Source organism: Lissotriton helveticus, chromosome 4_1, assembly GCF_964261635.1.
Source record: "Lissotriton helveticus chromosome 4_1, aLisHel1.1, whole genome shotgun sequence".
NCBI classification, from domain to species: Eukaryota; Metazoa; Chordata; class Amphibia; order Caudata; family Salamandridae; genus Lissotriton; species Lissotriton helveticus.
Window position 1 is genome coordinate 1103801780 of NC_136063.1, and position 22234 is coordinate 1103824013.

General features: G+C 45.5%; 1 protein-coding gene across 2 annotated transcripts in view; it reads left to right on the forward strand.

The window, feature by feature from the left end:
• Positions 1-22234, forward strand: part of CTNNAL1 (catenin alpha like 1) — an 883049-nt gene that overhangs the window by 753994 nt on the left and 106821 nt on the right. For both annotated transcript variants that reach the window (XM_078687708.1, XM_078687709.1), the window contains exon 11: positions 21002-21152. In XM_078687708.1, the coding sequence (XP_078543834.1) occupies positions 21002-21152 (151 nt within the window). The remainder of the gene's footprint in view (positions 1-21001; positions 21153-22234) is intronic.

The window sequence follows — 22234 nt, forward strand, 5'->3', positions numbered from 1 at the left end:
ATTTGTTATAAAAAATGTCTAAATGAGTTCCTTGTGAACGCTGTTTCTTCAGTACAACAGGAGCTTATCCTGGCACGCCCGCCAGGACCTATCAATACCCTTTTTGGGGTCCCTGATACATTTTTGGAGGATGTATGACGTTACAACGCATACTTTTACAACGCCTACCTTTACAACGCGGTTTTTACCACGCATACCATTACAACGCATAGCGCTTTGGGGTGCTGGATAGTGAATAGTTTAATTTACTATTCCAACTCCAGTCCCCGTGGATAGTAGGGAAGGTTATTGGATAGTAAATTAACCTATTCCCTATCCTAGAGCGCCCCCCAGAGCAATGCGTTGTAATAGTTTGCATTGTAAAGGTTGCGTTGTAATGGTAGGTCGTTGTAAAAGTTTTGTTGTAAAGGTTACATACCATTTTTGGAGGAAGGTGGCGTCAATCTCAGGGGTAAGGGCCACCTTGCCCTCAAGAGAGAGTCTGGGGCATTCTGCCCTCAAGCGGTTGCGTGCATCCTTATCCAGTGGCTTGCGAATACGCAACGCCACATATTTGACCACGTTATGTACCGGGGCCCAGTCTGAAGAACGGGGTGAATAATGTCTTCAGGGTCCAACATGTCAGCACTGTCCTGGGATGGGCGGGAGGGGAGCTAAGGTCTGGACGGACCAGGTTCAGCGTCTGGATCACCTGCGTCGTCAGGGATAGCGTTATCTGGGGGCACAAGTTCCTCCGCCGAAGGAAGGGATGGATACACCTTTGGGTCAATGGAAAAGCTTGCTTAAGTCTGTCAAACGCAGACAGGTCAACCTCAGAGTCCCTAGAACGTTTGGGTAGGAGCGAAGATGGGTCAGTCAGAGGAATAGGAACCTGCGGCCCGGTGTGGTGGGCAGGAGGCCTGGGAAAGGCAGATAGACGTACCAGGGCCTGGTCAATCTTCTTGGACAGCCTGTTCTCGAGGGGGGTCATGGCTTCTCCTACCGCCCTGTAGATTGATGCGTCTACCGCATCATAGAAATTGTCATCCCAGGGGAGGTCAGCCAGGGTATTATCCCCCTCTTGGGAATCATCCTCGTAATCCTTTTCCATTTCAAAAGGGAGATTGGATGAGGATAAAGGAAGCAAAAGTCTGGGTGACAGACCTGCAGCCTAGGGAGGTTGCTTTCACCGGGTGGGTAACAACCAGTTAATAAGGTGTGGGACAAAATCCCACTGGTTTATGGGTCAAAGCCCTGGGGAGGCAGCTAGGACCAAAGATGTAATTAACTAGTTCCCTGTGGCGTGGGTAACTCCCCACAAGCACTGTGCGCACATTTAGACCCCAAACAGCTCAGGGTGTAAGAGACTGGCTACAGACTCTGCTTCTGGGTTTAAAATGTGTCAGAATTAGGAGGCAGAGCGTGATATGTTTAAAAGAAATCAAATGTTTTTAGCTCTGAACAGACTATCATACAGCTCACGGCGTCTCCCTCAGGCCACACATATCTTCTAAAACTCTGGCGCCCCATTCGAACCCCTCAGGGAATTTGAACATGCACGCTGAGCACGGCACAGCCTCCGGCGCCCCCTGGCGGTGGGAGGCCAATGCAACTGACGTCCAGGCAGAGACCGCGTAGGAGCGAAAGAATGCTCCCGCGGTCAATGAAAGGAAAGGAAAACACACATGTGCAATATTTCAAAACCGACAAGACACAGAGCGCAGAAAACTAGCAAAACAACTATCAAAAATGACGCGCGAGGTATCACAATCAAGCACAGGTCAAGCACTTAATACAAATGACGAAGCAGCAGCTTAAACCAAACAAATTAGCAGCACTCAAAACGCGCACGAAACATAGCATAAACAAATATTTAACAGACGTCTAAGCAGTTAATGAGGCCTGAAAGATACCAGGAGAAAGAAAACCACTTATCTCGGCTGCGGAGGAGTCAGTGGAGCCAGAATATGTTGGTCTGCATCGCCCCTGATTGGATGATCCATGTTGACAGCTTATTGGACGATTTCTTTTCACTCCTGGTTTCCCAAGTTTGCATGGGAATCGTAGTTGTTATAGGTTGTGTTGGCTGCTATTAATAAAGCGAAGAGAGAATTGCACACGTACACACTGAAAAAACCCTGAGCATTGGCTATGGCAGTACAATAAGGGATTTAATTACCAGAGCAGGAATCAATCCATCCACATTAAATCTCCTTTTTAAGAGTTCAAAACATTGTAAGGGTGGACTTGCAGCACCATAAACATAAGTAATTTGATATATTTCTATGTACGAATATTAAATCAGGAAGGTGAAAGATATTCATAAGATTAAGTAAGAGTTATCTTTGGTCTTGAAAAAGATGGTGTAAACCTGGAGAATGCAATTAAAACGCGTTGACACATCATAAGCCTAATCTGTTGAATGTGCTAGCACAATAGATGAAATATTATGAACTGATCATGTTCTGGCTCTGATTAGATTGTAACTCTGATAGGCTGCTTTTATGACAAATAGATTTGTCTTCTGAATACTCTCTTTCTCTTTTGTCTTATATCATTTCTTAGGTTGTTCCTGATTCATGTGATTTTTGACATGACTGATGTTTTTAAATTGTTGATATAATTTGACTCTATACTAATGTAATAAGATAGCTGTTTTTATTCTGTGGAGAATATTTCTACAAACGTTTTTAATAAATAATTATAATATATGTTTCTGCGTAGTGGCACACTTTATACACAAGACTGTTTAGAAATGGATTCTCTTTCTACCATTGTGTCGATAGAGATCTACATGGAGGAAAGTTGTATGGGAATGAATGATAACTGATTGCTAGTGAGATTATAAGTGGTTTGCCAAAGGAAGATTCTTTTTAAATTTTCACAGATTTGTGAATGAGGTACCTTGTTGGGGGAAAGCAACAAAAGAGTGCACTGTGCGTAAGCGAATGAGCGCAAGATAACATTTATACTGCAAGTTATGTAATAAGACTCCAGACCTAAAGTGGTAATCAAGCATGGCAATGTTCTGCATAGATAGCACATATGTTATCCATGCCTTAGAACTGCAGTTAAAAAACTGGTTTCAAATACACTCTTTGGAACTTCTATCAATGATTTCTGGGATACAAAAAGAGTTCAGACACTCCCAGCATAAAAAAGCTTGTTTCATATGAGTAAGCCAGGGAATCTTGGCCATGCCATCAAAGGCTATACAGTCATTAAGATTGAGTCTTGAAAAGCCTGATTGCCGTGCACAACAGATCTTAAGCAGAAGCATCAGAGGAGCATTTCTTATGTTATGCACCAAGTAACTCTTCCCTAATTCAGCATCACAAATATAAGTTGCAATGCTTGGAGGAACGGAAAGGAGTCTACATAAAAAAACTGGTTTCTACCCTTGTAGAGTTTTGTGATCAAAGACCCCCAGACTCCTGCCCCATTAAGCCCCACAGTTATACATTGACTCGTGTATAATTGTAATATCTCTCTTATGAGTTTAGGACGTAACTTTGAACCAAAATGAAAAATTGATTCAATTGCTCCTGAAAAATGTTCTCCTTCAAGTAATTGGCTGTTTGCACTATCTGAGGCAAAAACCTTAACAAAGTGAGTTACCCAAGTATCAGCTTAAGTACGCACTCAACCTTAGGAGCAACGTAATCAGTAAAAATGAAGGCCCAGGGCGAAATCCAAACCCTGTTGCTGGCTCTCAGAAAATGGCCTGTAAAATTATCCCAACGAGTGGGCTTGAACCCTTTCTGGTAGCTTACCACCAGTTAGTACAAATGCTATAGTAATGTTTTGATCAGCAATGGCCTTTTTTAAATTGAGAACACCACAGTCACCAGTTGATTGTTTTTATTGTACCCAAACAGAGCCAACCATTCTTGCTGTATTTCTTTAGTCAAGTCAGTGTGCCACCCAGCCAGTGAGCTGCTTTGTGTTTTAGATCCAGCTAGTCTTCCCTCTTCTTAATATCACACTGTGGCACATCCTCCAAGATGATCACATAGGGTGTACACACACAGGGGCAACGTGAACGGTCTAAAAAATGTTTTAAATAATGACTACCAGTTCTAGGGTGACATGGCAAGGTTAGATCATTTTGAACTTCCATGGCAGACACTAAATGATTCTACTATTAGTAGCACCAGACCAAAGTTCAATAGGTTCATGCATATCATCTATGGAGAATTCATTCCTGTTGGTTTGTTAATTGTCATGGTACAACTTGTAAGTCTCACTGCACAAGACAAACAGGCCTGCTTACGCTTGACCCTGGTTTAAAGGCAAATTTTGTCATCTAACATTTTAAATTGCTCATTGATTCCTTTATGAAAATCCTTCAAAGTATTCCCCAGTTTCTTAAAGAAGGATGAACGATGATCAATTAATTTGGTTTGCCTATTTTTCAGACCCACTTTGCCAATATCCCTTAAGTGGGCGTATGGGGAAATTCTTTTGCTAGAATAAGAACTTGCAGTAGTTTTATCTGATTGTTTTCCTGTTGTCAATAACAGTGTTTGTGCCTTCCCTTCCTTCTACTTTGTTTTAATCAGCCACAAGTTAGCTGAGGTAATAGGACCTTCCGTGGCACCAATTAGGGGATCTAAGGTAACACAGGAGTTTATTGTAGGTGCTACAGCTACTGTACCACCTCCCAGAGCACAACTTGAGCACTCCTACTGAATGTCAGCCCATTTTTCCCTCCAAGCCTACTGCCGTGCTAGATGTAAGGGCTTCTGCCGGGGTGGATAAATGCTTCATAAATTTTACACTTCATTGATTCTTTCTTCATCTATTCTAATTTCGGTATCAATTGCCCCATAACTGTTGTAAGATAATTTGTAATTGAGGAGGAGGTTGCCACTGCAAGGACCCTCCTTCCCTCCTTTTGCCATGTTTGCATTGTTTTGTCCCATATTTAATTAATATGAAGGGAAAAGGCAAAAGCCTATCATGAGTATGGTCCAATGTGTTTTGAGGAATTTGATCTAAGGGCTGTGGGGGTCAGCCCAGCCTTGTCCCACTCTTGGCCTGGTTTTGGCATGGATATGCTCCTGGGTGCGCCCCACATGTGTTCCAGCTTTGTGGGTTTCTGAGGTTGCCTTTATGCATCCGAGCTGCACATTGTTGCTCCCCCACCTCTTGTAATCCCAGGTGATTATGGGCCTAGCAGTTCAAAGCCCAAACAACAGGGCTTGCAGGACTGACTATCACGTTCTGTACCGTGGGTTCCTGAGATTTCCTTTATGTGCCCGAGCAGCCTCTCCTTGCTCCATCATCTCCTCTAATCCTGGGAAATTGCGGGCACAGTAGTTCAAATCCCAAACAACAGGTCCGGCAGCAGTGGCAATCACATCCCACACTGCAGTCCTGAGTTTGCCTTTATGCACCCGAGTGGCACCTTACTGCTCCTCCGCCAATCAACAGGGCCAACAGCAGTTGCAATTTCTTATTTATTTTCAAGGGCTCGTGCCAATTTTCTCCATTTTGGGCACTGCAGTCCTATCCGGGACGCCCCCAAATTCTTTTGTTATTGGGAGCTGGCTGCAATCAGCCCCACTCCATGAGTCTGTGCAAGAGCCACCCACACTTTTGTTTTTCCTATTTTTTTTAAGTTGGTTCGTCAGGCCAACCAGGGACACCCACAACTTTGAAAAACATTGGAGGGCATGTTGTGAGGCCTATGGCCCCGTAGCTCTATGGGCACCCCTACAGGCACCCATCTCGGGAGCCACAGGCCCCAGTTTCGCTCCTGCCTGACTAGAGCAACTTTCTTTCTGCTTGCACTGGGTGGGTGCAATTCTGTGTTTCCCTGCCAATGAGAGCATAGGCAGAGTGAAACATTTGTGCTCCCTCCAGGAAGGAGCCTGTTTGCTTACACTAGGTAGAGGCATTAAAGTTTTCCCTGTATGAGCTCTCGCGAGCACAGAAGAGTGCCACAGGGTAAAGGGCCCCCAGTACACCAACTGTGAGCAGGCCCGGGGAATGGTGTCCCCAGTGCCATGACAATACCTATAGAGCCTCCCTCCTAACTTTACGGCACTGGACGCGTTGAGAGGAACTTCTCGCTGCACCTATACTCCTCCCTACTCGGAGTGGGGAAGGTAAAAAAAATCATTTTTTATATGTAACCCTCACACACTCTATTAGTGTCCTGCTTCATCATCGGGTTCACCCTGACAGGGTGGGCTCAACTCTATTTTAGGGGGCTCCTAAAAAAAAAAAAGACTAGGAGACATAACTGTAAGATGAAAATCCCTCATCCACACCAAGGTATCCTTTTATTCGCAGAGTGAATGGGGACAATAAAAACTAAATTGGGGAAGGGGACTGTAGGATTTAATGGTCCTATGACCCTTACCAGATCAACATGTTTCAGCCCTAATCTGACAGGCCTAAAAAGGTCCGGGGCTTTCATCAGGGTGAATCCAACTGTGGAACATTCCCCCAGTAATGCAGCCATTTGTACAATTGAATGATGATGTGTAGCGTGCAATTGCCAACAGCATGCCTTGGCAGATATATATTTGCCACTCTTGATACGACCTGTAAATGAAAGTGTTATTTCAGAGCGCGTATACCTATCTTAGCTGCGCAATTTATGCTGTGCCTTAACCATGTGCCATTGTGTGGCAATCAATTGCAGATCACCGCAATATGTACCTTACTGGTGCATGTTTGCTTACCTCATACCATATTCAGGAGGTGAGTTCATACATGATAGCATACTATGCTACATTTATCTTTTTATGATTAGTGCCCAAGGTGTAAATTGCTTTAGACATCAGACATTCACACGGGAGGCACAGTTCTCATTTGTATACAAAAATACAGTTATACAGACACATGGAATTTGTTTTAAAAAACACACATTCAGATTTGTGTCTCATATCCACTCACCTAAAATCTGGGAACTTATGAGCCCATGGAGGCAGGAGGTCAAAGGGGTGGCCCTGTAGTCAAACCCTAAACTAGTTAGGCGGTAACAATATGAAAAACTCTCATTAGCATCTGCTTCTTGCTGCCTGCGGTGCCATAATTCACAGCTCCTAAAGGATAAGAAACTACTTACTTTGTCAAGGGTCCCTCCCACACCTGCGCCTACTATATGGTCTGGTACTGCCTAAATCCTCCTCCTAGTTTTAAACCAAAAGACCCTTGGGGTGGGGACCCTCCCGGCTCCCATGTGGCTCACCGCCCCCTTTTCCCCCAAGGCAAACAGTTCAAACACCACAACTGTTTGGATTAGGGGTCGTTAAAACCTGGCCGTATTTTATTACATAAAATAATGAAACATTAAAATGATTATTATTTACATTATGTACAATACGCAGAAAGTCCATTACATTGATAGATACAAGATGTCAATTGGCTAACCTTAACATGCTCCTAATACATAGCCAGTCCTATCGTAATCTAATCGATGAAGATATTCTCTTTCTGCATATCCCTGTTAGAGCCTACGGCAAGGTCAAAGACTGGCGGCCCCAGATCCAGATCAAGCTAGGTCCCAAACCTCTTACCGGAGTGACCTTGCATAAGGGGCCCAGCTTACCCAATGGATTCCTCCCACAGGCTCCCCCTACGCCCTCAACGTTAACTCCATTAAAGGGAGCACTGCAGTTATGCATCCTTGCACCCTTGAGCGCATGCGCGTGTGGGGATTGGCCAACCAGCCTACTGGAAGCGAGACTTCCTTTCCCCCCAGACCCCTCCAGCCTACTGGCTGTAACTGCCCCTGGAGTTCCCTGAGAGACCCTCTGTCTCCCCCTCAGGCGTCCCCATTTACCAATGGTGATGCCTGCTAAGGACCGAAAAACTATTCTCACCGATCATGACCTTACCGCCACAGGCCAGCATAGTTGTCTGACTATCTGGCCTCCCCCTCTGCCTACCAGAAGGTCATGCCCTGTGCCTTGCCGCTTCTAACCATGCCAGTATATTCTCCATGAGTACCTGATTACCTCGACTAGAGAGATGAACACCATCCTGCAGAAAAGACTGTTCCCCTCGTATGCACCCGTGACTTATTGATAAGCTTCGGAGTCCTGAATAACTTCTCCATCTTGTTATTAATCCTCTTAACCGAATGATTCAAGGCCTACACAGACTCACCCCCTCTCCACTCTAGTCTAGTTACCATGTGTGACCACACAATCATTGCCTCAGGGCATCTCTTTGCCAACCACCCCACTTCAGTAAGCAAGGTCTCTATTACGCCCCTCCGACCCAGGTTCACCAGGTCGTTACCCCCTAAATGCAAGATACAGACCTCAGGGGTCCCCGATTTTGGCCCAGCGCATGTGTCACCAGATCCATGAATTGACTAAAACGCAGACCACCCGGCCTGTAAAAAGAGATTTTTACACCTGCCTGCCGTGCCCCGATCTCATAGTTACCTATAAAAAAGAACTTTTGCAATCTCTTTACATATGAATGTCCGATTATCCACACATCCTGTTCTGCATGTTCCCAGGCGTGAACCTGGTCTGTAACGTGTGCTCTGCGTCGATGGATTGTTGACTGTCGTCCTCCTGCCTGACAGGATGTCGCAGCCTTTGGTGAACGGTGAACCGATGCAAGCTTCCCCCCTGCGTGACAGGATGTAGAAACTGCAAAACAAACCAGGAAAGAAAACAAATGATCAGTGCATTTTCTTTGGTACCTCTAAAGCATGTGTAGGCGCACATAGCGTTTATAACAATTTGAGGACCACCTGTCAATCCTTTGCACCTCACTCCCAGTAAATCCCTTGGCCACCGCTTCTGTGGCAGCCCCTATCCTAAAGGAGTGGGTCCCAAAACTGCCTGGATCTAACCCGGCCTTTTGCATGGTGAGTCCCATGACCCTCTTAAACTGGAAAATAGTGAGCGGGGTCTCATCTGCGTGCAAAATTAATGGCCCCCCCGCGCCCCTTGGATGTTGCGCCAGGAATGTCTCCAACCTGGCTATAGGACAGCAAGCGCTTCCCTTTGCTTTACGCAAGACTACCCCTTCCCCCCTGCCTTCCTGATCAGTTTTGGACCTGGGTAGTGATATCAGTAGGGAGTCCCCCTGAATCTGCACGTGCCCCAACTGAAGCCACTCCTGCCAATCCATTTAGTTTTTAGCTACCAGCTCCCCTATCTTGAAAGCGCTGTAGAAAGCTAAACCGAAAGCAGCTTGAAACAAAGATACTTCCACAGTCTGAATTACACACTTGGTGCAGAGCATCCATCAGTGTGGCCAATGTCTGTATTTCTATGGGTCTTCTTCCGTTTGGCTGCCACCCTGCAGGCGTTGCCACCCTTTCAAAGCTTTACGCACTATAAAAGTGCCAGTGGGGTCCCCTTTTCCATAGCTTTCACGAAAAAGGCAATGGCTGCAATATGTCGCCTTGCTGATGCCACCGAGCACCCCTCATCTCTCATAATTCTCAAATAGGAAACAGACCCAGTGTCGGCCCATTTTTCCTCACAACTGTCACCAAAGAAATAGCAGTAAGCCCCAAACTCCCCTTTGTATGCCCTCCTGGTCCTGGGTGCTAGGCTAGCTGCCACAAAGTCCAATAACTGGGGGCACCAAGCTGCCAAAGCTGTTCTGGGAAAGGGGTTGGGTTCCCTGCCGCCTCTAGGTGATGAGACCTAAATACCTGCATCTTAAAGCGAGAAAGCACATCAGTGGCATGGTTCAATACTCCTGGCACATGCTTGGCTCTAAACAGCAGATTCATTCTCATGCACAGCGGTATTATCTCCTTTAGTAGGCGCAAGATCATCTCACACTTTGCATTTTGATTATTGATACATTCCACAACAGCCATGTTGTCGGACCAGAATGCCACAAGTTTGGTTCCTCAATTGTCTGGCCAGATGGACAATGCCACCAAGAGGGGGAACAGTTCAAGGAAGCTTATGTTGCTTGTAAGCCCTGTGTCCTCCCACCACGCTGGCCAGTGTTTGGCAACCCATGCTGGATCTAGAATGGCGTCAAAACCCACGCTACCTGCTGCGTCAGTCATCAACCCTATCCCTGGGCTGGACCTGGGTGGACTGGGCCACACAACCCTACTGTTAAAGTCACGCAGGAATGCCTTCCAGATTTGCATGTCCTGCCTGACCTCACTGGACAGTCTGATGTGATGGTGCTTCTCATCGAGTCCTGACATAGCCTGTGCGATGGTGCGCGAGAAAGGTCGTGCCATTGGAATTATTCTCAATTGAAAATTCAATTGCCCCACGACCTGCTGTAACTGATGTAGTGTAACCTTCTCCTTTGCCAGGCAATGCTGCGAGGCAGCCCCAAAAGCAACTATTTTTTTCTAGCGGTAGCCGTGACACTCCCTGCACTGAATCTAACTCTATCCCAAGGAATTCAATTTCAGTGCTTGGGCCCACGGTCTTGCCATGTGCCAAAGGCACGCCAAAGTCTCACATGGGTGCACAGAACCTCTGTAATGCCCACCTGCAATCCTGAGGTTCTGGTGCCCCCAAGAAAAGGAAGTCATCTAGATATTGTATTACCAACTGGTGCTCGGTCGCTCGCCTGAAAACCCATTCCAAAAAAGAGCAGAATTTCTTGAAATAGGCGTAAGATACTGAACAGTAGGCATACATTTGTCCACATAATGCTTCCCCTTGAACTGGAAACCCAACAGGTGAAAATCCAGTGGGTGCACCGGCAGTAAACGGAAAGCTGACTCAATATCTGATTTGCCCAACAATGCGCCCCGCCCCAAACCCCTCCGCATCTCAACTGCTTGATCAAAGGAAGCATACTTGACACTGCATAGGTCGTTATCAATGGCACCCTTCACTGACCCACCTCTGGGGACCGAAAGATTATGAATCAGTCGGAATTCCCTTTGCTCTTTTTTGGGAACCACTCCCAATGGGGAGCAGACAAAATCTTGCATTGGAATATCATCAAATGGTCCAGCTACTCTGCCCAGCCGAACTTCCTTTTCAATTTTTGCTGCCACCACCCCTTCATTGGCCCTAACCGATAGCTGATTCTGGCAATGAGACACACACATGTAACCAGGTGTGGGGATCCAGAAACCGTCCCTGAAACCTTCCAGTATAATTCTAGCAGACTTGAGGCAATTGTAACTGTTCAACCATGGTATCAAAGCGCTTGTTACAATGGGAGACCTGGCCTTACTGAGGGACACGCTCTCAATCCTGATTCATACCTCCCTTGTTCTTTGCTTTCTTAAAACTTTTGGACTCTGGGTGTGAGGAGTTGCCACAGAAAGAACATGCATGTTTGAATTTACACGTGCCAGCTGCTCTGGTACACGAGTGCCTGTTGAAATCCCAACCAACCCCTTACTTTTTCCTCCGCCCCCGAGTACCCTAAGGAGCCTGCACGGAAAGACTGACCCCACGAGATGTCTTGAGACTGACCCCGGGTGGTGTCCTGGGGACCACCTCTGAAGTGTGTTAGGTATGTGATCATGTTAATCTGATTCCAGCCCAGTGCCGGATCAGATGCCTTAGCTCTCCTAAAATCCTTGTCATAATCCTTCCATCCAGTTCCACCATAAGTGTCATGCATACAAGTAATTCTATTCTGGTCCATCTCTGAGCCAAGACCTGGGAAATGCTCACACAATATTGATGTGAAAACAGTAAAACCTTTGATCCAATTCACCAAAGTCTCCTCGACTCTATACTTCAACAACATATTATCCCACTCTCTTGGGTGCGTCCATTCCTTGTTCTTTTTGTCCTCCTCCCTTTCTGCCTCATCTAGTAGCAGGGAAAATATATTGACGTAAGAGCCCTTCCAAATTTTGTCTTTAGTTTCCTGAGACACATGTCGCCCTAAATGCTCTCTAACAGAGAGAACCTCACCTAAACCCAAAGGTGGCAAGGTCTGTGGCATACCTGTTGGTGCTGTCTCTGCTGGATTATTTGCTCCTACATCTGATGGCGTGGCTTCTGCAGGCGGGACTCTTCCACTCCCCAGTGGCCCTGTACACGACCCAATCGCATCCCCCGCCGGTACAGTTAGCCCATCTCCAGGCTTACCCCATCCAACTTTGCAACTATCTGTCTGGCCTTCTCCAATGTGTTCTCCCTGCTACCAGACACCCCCACTGCCGGAGACCAGTTACCCACTTTTTCTAACCAAGGGAGTATTGCTGCCAGACTAGAGACCAAGTCCCTCTGACGGGCCCCCCATCAGAGGGACCAGTGGAGCCTGTGGAGTGCCCCCCGTTACTCCCGGCTGCCTGTCAGTGGGCAGCAGTGCACCCGGTGTTCCTGGCTGACCCCAAGCCAGACCCCCTGCCCCCTTGCTTGCAGGCTGATCTCCTCTCCACCTGTATTAGGCTGACCACCTGTAGCATGTGGGACCGGTATGGGCTTCACCGGCCGAGACACCAGCACCGCCGGAGCTGGTGCAGGGCCCTCATCCGTCCCATCCCCTTCCTGAAGTGCAGGTGCCTCAGCTTTCCTAGATCTGCTCCTTTTTGGCACTCCGGGAAAAGCTGCCTTAGGGGCTACCCCAGCTCGCCTGGGCCTATCATCTGCCCCCTCTTGCCCTTCCACCTTATCCCTTAAATCCGCTAAAGCTTGGCCCATGTCCTCTACTTTCTTCATCATGGACTCCATTGCCCCCATTTTCCGCATCATGGTCTCCATAAACCCATCCATGTGTGAACGCTCTCGTTCCGCTTAACCTTAGGAGCCATTAATACTAACACTCAAAAGCACTGTTGCGAAATGCGCAGGTACCCTTAAACAAACTTTTACAACTGCTACTAAAGCCCCCAATGTGCTCTAAACAATGTAATATCACAGAATCAGCAAAACACCATAGGCTAATGTAAGCAAAAGACACTACTTACAGTTTACTTAAGCCGATGGCTTACACTATGGCACTATTGCCCACTGCGCAATGGTCTGGGATACAGCCCGGACCCTTACCTTGACAAGTAGTAGGCCTAGCCGGCCACCAGCTCCCACGCAACCAGAGCCACGCCCACCAGCTAGTCTAGTGGGTCTGGTGAGTAATCTCTAACCCTCGTGGCTCCCAGAAGCAGTGGAAATGCAGGCCCACCGGTACTGCCCCAATGAAAGTCCTGTGTCCTGTGCCGACCTTCCCCAGGATAATCCATAGAGATGAGACCGGATCTGTCCTTAACGCTTGTTCCCACACCTGCAGTGGGACAAGAACAGAGTAAACATTACTCCTGGAATCCTCCCTGCTCTTCCAATGCCCAGATCAGCTGGGAGGCAACCAGGAAGCAGGAGCACACTCCCGACGCTCTCTCCGGCCTGGAAATCAGCTGCTTCCTCAAAAACCAGCTGTTCCCCCGATGCGGCGCCTGCAGGGAGACAACAAGGACAACAATACTCCACGGCACTTCTCGCCGACCCCACAAACCAGCTGAAGCAGCCCTCTGCTGATTCCTGAAATGGACCTGCAGCAGAGACAAAGAAAAGAAAAAGAACCGATTGGGCCTCCGACTAAGGCACTGACCTGTGGATGAAGCTGCAGTCTGGCTGGGGAGCGGCGAAAAGAGACCGTCCGCCTTGCTCCCCAGCCTTTTAAAAAGCAGCGTCGGGCAAGCCAGTTCCGACCGGCCTGCCCGACGTTGCATGAACGCGCGAACCTGAAGCATTTGTAAGTGCTTCCGATTCGCGCACCCGATGGCCAATGATTTGCGGACCCTGGGGAGGTCCGGGGCGCCACGTCACCATTGTGCACAGTGGGCCCCGCCTCCCCCCAGATGTGGGGGACCCAGCGCGACCGCCATACTGGCGGCGTGCCCGAGTCCATGCCTGCCTACCAAGGCGCCTGCTCTTCTGAGCTGGTAGTCGGGGCTGTTTATTTCTCAGTGGGCCGGCTGTCTCTATCGTCGCTAATTGCTCTGTAATCAGTGGAGGGCAGTTGGAAGAGGTGCATTAGAGAAACACGCTAATCTTCAGGTGCTCTGAGGCGTGCGTATCCCGTGTTGTACTGTTCAACGGGCACTAGGGGCCTGCATGGTCCAATGGAACAAAGGACTACAAACCGCTGGTGGGGTGATGGGAAGTGTAATTTCCTCAGGGTTTTTTTTCTTTAAATAGGATGGTCGCAGTGTTACCATTTGAAGATGGCAATACTAAAAAAAAGTCCCAATTACAAGATCTGAAATATCTCTAGTATGGTATCACCGTCTGCTATAATAAACATATAGGAGGCAGTGAAGAACCATTGCCTAAAAATAGGTAATCAGATAATTTGAGAACACATATAAAAATACCTTATGATCCAAGCTATACAAGAAACACGAGAAAACGTCAGGGGAGAACCAGTAAATTGTAATAAACTAAAAAAACAATTATTAGTTAAAAACATCCAGTATTTATTACTAAAAAAACACAATGCTTAGCCCTGTGGGCAATACAATGACAATACAATATACAATTCATTTATAAAAAATAATAAAAGTCGACGCGGCGTTTCGGTGCTTGTGTGGATATGACACCTTTTCAGGGCGGTTTTTCTATACAGAAAAAATACATAAAGTTAAAAACTGCATCTTGTACAGGCTCTCCGCTGCTACTGACGTTAACAGTTTGCCAACTTTGTGTGCATTAATTTCATTTAATACGATTAACGTTGTATTCAGCGCTACAATTATAAACGTATTCTACACCTTGATTAACTTCTCTAAATTATTATAGGGGTAGCGTTTTCAGAAGTAATATAGAAAATAGTACTAATGTGGCTGCTGCTAATCATAGGGATGGACGACACTAACTGAGAGCCGTCAGCCTTATTAGTGGGTTTTCTGTTGTCAAATCTGATTTGTACATGCAGGCATGGTAACTTGCCCTTGTATTGTGCTGTCACGCTTGTGATAGCTATTGGTTTAATGCCCTACTCATCTTGATGTTGCAATGGAGCATTATGCTATAGGATGGGGATAATCAAGTTGTTTACATCCGCATGTAGGTTTAGCGTAGACTGAACTGGTTCCACAGTACCGCCACTGGGTAAAATATATATTTCTCCACCCCACCCACCTGAGGAGCTAAGGGCTAAATCAGTGAGCAGAAATCATACCAGAATTCCTCTTACCCGTCTTCCACAATACCATGTTACAGCCCTCCATGTCACTCTTCCTCAACAAATGTGCACCATCTTTCAGCAACCGGTAAGGCTTCCTTCCAAAGTTCCCTTTCTAAAGGCTACTGGCTGCAACCACCCCAAAAGGCCCTCACTAATCACACTCCATGCCTTTTTAGCTACAATGCCAAACCCTAAAACACCTTACTAAATTTTCATCCAGTGTCCTCTCTTTGCCTCGGTGCTCACTGCCCATCCCAATAATGAAAATGACATTGTAGAGTACCTCCTACCATTACCCAGCATTCTGCCTCAGGGTAATTAACGCACTATGTGGCACAGTCATAATATTCAGCGGCATAGTGTAGTCTTTCTTTCACAGTTACACTTATTATCTAATACAGACTGGCCTATTTTTGCTGCAGTAGGACGTTTTGTGTGTTACAGTTGTATGCATTTTATTGTACAGATAGTTGTATTCTCCGATACAGTTGGGTGTAATCTTTTGTGCCACAATTTGGCATTATTCTGGGGCAGAGTTGTGGTAGATAATTGAGATGTTCTCTCATATTACCATATCAGATGTCAGTTAAACCTTTATTTGTTTATATTTATGATGGACGTTTGTACATTGCTGATTTACCAGCGTTTTGTAGTGCCAAGAAGCACCAGCGCTATCAATAATCCATTGAGTTGCTGATCCTTAACTTCTCCTGCCTGCACACTGTAAGTGGGGTGATTCACACCAGTTCGTTCCCGCCATGACCCTTGCTGCCCGCCATAAAAAACTTTCCTATGTTACACCAACCTATGGGGTCCTTCATGTCAAGAAGTTCCTGTCATGCTGAGCACCCATAATTAACCGGCTGTATCCATGGCAATAATCTGCAAGGTTCAACCTCATAGTCCACATCTGAAACCCAATCCTAAAACATGAACGAAATGGACCAGGGCACAACAATTAATCTAGGGCTGCATTACATACCTGGCTCAGGTCAGTGATATTTTGTTTGGGCTCTACCATCCTGCAGGCAAAATATGAACACTGATTTTTGTAGCTCTACGGTCCAGGTCGTCAGCATGTATGGCATGTTTTACAGCACATGTCACTGTAATCATAGCCAGTGTTACAAAACAAACTGTGCTGTCATTGAGAGGCTGCAAGCACAGCTGATTGGCCGTGGATATTTATAGCTGAAGTGCAAAGTTTCTAATTAAAATAAGGACTGGCAAAAACAGTAGGTCTTGCCTTTGGGATCTGTTTGTTTTGCCAATGGCTTTAACCATGCTGTATAGCATTCCCGACAATACCCTAATAATATGGCTTGCAGCAGACAGCGCATGTGCTGTATAGTAGTAAGACCTAAAGAATGCATTTTCAATTGCTTCACTTTAGCACATTATAATTAGGCTATCTGGTTTTAGGTTTAAACCTATAATAACTGATAAAACCCCACAGAAAGGAAAATAGCCATCACCAGTGCAAACATATAAACACTGAAAAAACACCTTTGCAACCACAAATTAAGTGCCATTTAAAGAAAGGAAAATATGAGTAAGAGAGTCATTTGTATTTCCTCCTGAAGGGGCCAATGCAATGCAATTTTGTTATACAAGGCAGCAGCAAGAAAAACTGGGCTAACATTAAGCTGCTTGAGCTTTGTTGTTTAGGGATGTCACTAAAATATTGTCTCTTCCTTCTGATTTTTTCAGTTTTGTGTACTTTGGTCTAAAGATGCATTGTTTCAAAGCATGTTTTAGGTTTTATTTAGTTATTTTAAAAACTAGAGAATCAGGAAATATCACAATCATATTTGATATTTTGCCTACATTTGATTTCACTGATAGGTAAAATGGCGGGTTTCAAAAGAAGCTTTCTCAATATGTACCATCACATTTACCCACAGACAGAGAATGGGTGAAATCCTTTGATACATCAGCCCCCTGTTCTAGCGAGTCAGTATTGATTGTAGGTGAATTGCCAAACACCACAGGCTTTAAACATTCAATGCAAGGTGTAGTGACAGGTAAATGTGAAAAGAATGTTTTCAACAAACATCTGAGATAGTGGTAAAAACACGGCACCACATGTTGGTAGACATGGAACGCAGTGTCACTTGGAATGCTGATGTAAAAAGTTCCTACCAAGTTTAATAAACATTGGAGTGATATTGTCTGTATTTGTAGTAATTCAGCTACGTATATGAAAAAGTTGAATGATAACCTGTCATAATCGATACCTAGACTCAAGTGCTTTCCCATAAGAGATCCTTGTCACTTGCTAGCTGGTATGCTGAAATCATCTTTACAATCTTCAGAGTTAATGAAAAATGCTATTGACTGTGTAGTTTATTCTGGTACACTGTTTCATTATGCCCGGGAACTAAAATGCAAATATTTCTCATTTTGTGCTTTGTGTGGCATCAAAGAAAGAGTCATTCTAACTGTGTCATTTAGCCAGTGGTTCTCAGTCCTAGGGGCTGTGAATGCCATATTATCCATGTGGGGATGTTTAATCGATTCTTGCTTAGTGATTATGCCAAAGGCAAGAAATGTGGTGATCTTTGGTCACATATTGATAGTGATGTAAACGAAGTACAGTCTACTGCATGCTTAGGTTTTTACAGGAAATCATGACTGCTCTGGTGGAATTAATCAAAATACCAGAGTCTGAAAACACCCTTGTCTACCAAGTGTTCTGCGTAATTGGTGTAGATGTGATCCATCTCCTTGAGAGTAGGCTGGGCAACACTTTTAGTGACTTTGGAACTGCAACATACTCCATGTTAGAATTCTTGCCACTTGCTAAGCAAAGAAATGTTGAGGAGCAATTCAGGAAATTGTATTTGACGTTCTATGGGAAATGGCTTGCAATGATGTATAGAAATGTCCCTCCACCAACCATGGCATGTGAAGTTAATGAAGCCTCATTGAGGTTCTATAACCCTTCTGAATTTTCTCCAGACTTTGAAAAGCACTGCTTCATTTTTGACCGCTTCAATAACTTAGGGTATATGTGCCCAATTCAATGCATATGTTGCAGAACATGTCCTAGACAATCACAATCTTAAGGTGCACCAGTATTAGCATGGAAAGTGATGTAATTGGCTAGAGTTGCAAATTGTGAACTGTCTGTTTTGGTGTTACCCGTCTCAAGTGCCAATATTGAGAGGGCCTATTCACAGATAAACGTTTACAAAGAAGGAAAGAGAGAGCATTATCAAAGACTCAATAAAGAAGTATTGCATGGTGTACTAAAATAAGTTTGATTTGAAAAAATATATTTGGACCTCATATACCCAGTACACACGCTATCTATACACATGCACTATCAGTGCAGAAAGCAAGCAATAATTAAAAGTAAAACATTCTATAATCACTGGAAAAAACTGTTTCTGTTGTTTTAAATAGCGCGAAAATGTGTATCCACTGATAACCACTGTTTTTTAAGGTTTTAAAAAAACTGAAAACCCCCCACCAGAATTTACCAAAAATAGAAACTGAAAACAGGAAAGCCTAATTATAATATATCACTGCACTGTGCGGCCTTTATTGAAATTAGCGAACCACATCCCTTCTACCCTGAGGGTGTTATTAATTAATCCAGAGTAGGAACCCAACAGCCACTCGTGCAACAGTGGCAATGACACAGGGGCCCAGGGCTGTGTAAAGGCCTTTTTCACCCCAATTAGTGCATATTTTTTCGCCCCTTTCAGGGGATGGTGGCAAATTTGTTTGCTTGAATTGTACTTCACTCTTGGTACTCCAGTGCTCAAGAGGTAAGTCGTTTGTATTTTGCATCCTACATAATCCTTTATTGTTATAGGTGTAACAACATTATGGTCTATTAAGCAGTGTAAAGAGATTTCTGTACAGCACATATCCTGAACTGCATGTTTTTAAGATGCTAATAAATATTCTAATGATGGAAAAGAAAGCACGGAGAAGAAAACAAATTGCCTAGTAGGGTCACACATTTTTGTCAGTCTGGGGAAGCCACCTTCTGCCCTTCATTGCAGGTGGTGTCTCCCCTCCTGTTTCCTGTCTGCCTGCACCAACACTAGAGAGCGCCTCAAGACCCCCTCCCACCACCTGACTATGCCTCCCGGACCAGACTTGAGAGTGATTGCTGCTACAGACGACATCAGAACACTCCTTGACCGTAGAGAAACAGGGATCATGATCCTCCTCGACCTTTCTGTGGCATTTGACATAGTCTTTCAGACCACCCGCATCAACAGACTCTACAACATAGGCATATAACAAGACGCTCTCAAGTGGATTGCCTCCTTCCCTACAGGACGCACATAGAGCATCCAACTGCCTTCCTTCACCTCCGCGCTCAAAGACAACATATACAGTATACATCAAGGCTCATCCCTCAGCCCCACCCAGTTTACCATCTACATGACCCCCCCTTACAGACGTCGTCAGATCCCATGGACTCAATATAGTATCCTATGCAGATTACATTCAACTGATCCTCTCGCTCACCGAGTACCCTCAATCACCTAAACCAACTTCTGGATCCCCATGACCAATGTAGCCAAATGGATGAGAGACAACTACCTCCAACTCAAATCTGACAAGTTGAAGTACTGATCTTCGGGAAGAATACCTCCACATGGGACCAGGCTGGTGGCCTGCAGAACTCATACCCACACCGACCGACCACACACATCCTCAGCATAATTCTTGACAGCTAACTGGCGATGAAACAACAACTCAATGCAGTTTTCTCCTCCTGCATCCACACACTTCGCATGCTCAACAGAATCTTCAGATGGATCCCAACCAATGCCAGAAAGACGGTCACTCAGGCGCTCATCACATCCTCCTCAAATACGGTAACACACTTCACGCCGGCATCTCCACCCAGCTCCTCAGAAGACTCTAGACCATATAGAACGCTGCAGCCAGACTCATCTTGGACCTCCCCAAACAAATCCATATTGCCCCCCCCCACCTGAGAGATCTCCACTGGCTCCCCATCCAGAAAAGATGCCAGTTCAAGATCATCATGCACGCCTACAAACTCCTCCATGACCTAGGACCTGCCTACCTGAACCATTGACTGAACTTCCACCAACTCACCAAACACCTGCGCTCCTCTTCACTTACCCTCACACACACACCTCCCGCATCCATCACAGCGATGGCCGCTCCTTCTCCTATATTGCTGCCAAGACCTGGAATGACCTTACCCTCCTGCTCGGTACAGCCCCCTCGCTGGCACACTTCAGAAAGAGACTCAAGACCTGGCTCTTGGACAGGAGCACAGCACTCAGATACCCCTAGAGGTGACAGTGTTGCAATTTACAAATGCTGTTTGTTTGTTTATTGTATGTCTGGGATGCTGAGAGTGAAACCAGATTTCCGAATTGCACATAGTGCAATTCAGCCACTGTATGGTTCTCAAAGTATTTGTCCTTTCTGCTCTGATGGCAATTTTATTAGTGACCTAAGAAGTAAGTCACATTCCTGTTCCTCCTGTATAAATTCTTTATGTTGAGATGGAGCAACATTATGGTAAAAAAAACAGGTTGAAAAGAGATTTTTTTATATTGCACTCTGAACTGAGTTATTTTAAAGTACTCTCAAATGTGATGATAATGCATGGAAAAGTAGACACAGAGATTTAAAGTACTTGCCTAAGGTAACACAATTTGGTGAAACTGGAAAGTTGAGATTGAAACCAAGATCTTTAGGTCAGGGCCTCGCAAGTAGTTTATCCCCTAGGCCTCACAAAAGCTTCTGAATGGCCTGATGCCATAACAAGTCATATTATACAATATCATTAAATATTGAGGCATTAGGAGGAAAGCAGGGTTTTCATCTGCCCTACAAGCTGCTTGCTCTACTTCCCGGTCTGAATAAAGAATGCAGAATTTTAATGTTTCTCGTATGGTGCGACATCTCTTATATATCCTCCTGCTTGTTTGACCTGCATGTATCCTTGTCATTTTAGATTATTTCTGCAGCAGAAACCTTGGCATTGCACCCATCCAGTAAGATTGCAAAAGAAAACCTTGAAGTTTTCTGTGAGGCTTGGGAGTCCCAACTTGGTGATATGTCCTTATTATTAAGAGAAATCAATGACGTATTTGAAGGAAGAAGAGGTGAGTAGGATTCATAAAAAGCATATTAGAACAGTTTTTTTCAGAGGAAGAATTTTCTTTACTTGTTTTTTACATTTATTTTATGTATTCATGTGTGTGCATAATCATGAGCAAACATATAACCAAGGATACCTCGGAGAGTAGGAGAGAGAAAGGACTTTGAAGAAAACAGGACTTCGAGCGGGGGAGGGATACAAAAGTGGTGTCTTGTAGGAGGGGGAGGTCCCAAAACAGATACTTAAAACTTGCAATCTTCCTTGGAGTTTTTTTAATGCACTTCTGAAGGCCTAAAAGCCTACAAAACTCAAGAACAAAAAAAATATGCATGTTCAGTGTGCATGTGTGTGTGTGTATATATATATATATATATATATATACTAGCAGCCCGTCCCGACCTTGTTCGGGAGCAATCAGGCTTCCCAGACCCCCGCCCGCCCCGACATTGTGCAGCAGCCCGGCCCCCCGCCCGCCCCGACATTGTCAAGCAGCAGCCCGGGCCCCCGCCCGCCCCATCCCCTGCCTGCCCCGACCCCCGCCTGCCCTGACCCCCGCCTGCCCGGAGCCTTACCTCAGCCGCCGCTCCTTCCCCGCGCTCCTCATTTCACCGCTCCGCCGCTCCTTGCCGTTTACCGCTCCTCCCGCCTGTCCACCGGTCCTCACCGCCATTCCGCCGTTCGTCACCGCTCCTCCCCCACGCCATGTCCGCCATGCGTTCCTGGACGCCGCTCGTCCCCGCGCTCCGGACGTCAGCACGCAGGTCACGGCCGGCGCTACTTCGAAAGGACTACTTTTTTTTTAATGTTAATTTTTTAAATAACGTTTTTTTTTAAATTTATATAGCCTATAACCATCTACACACCCTGGCGATTCCAACGGTGTATCGGGTGTGTGGATTGGCACTGTGGTTCCCGAGTTTACCCGCCTCAAAGGTGCAAAGTTCTTCCTTTATAATAGTAGTATAGATATATATATAGTGAAACTTTTTAATATGGTCAAATAATAATACTTTATACTCATGAGCCTGCTATAGGATCATATTACACGTTACCTTGTCGTGAACCCCCAAGTCAGACATTTTTAAA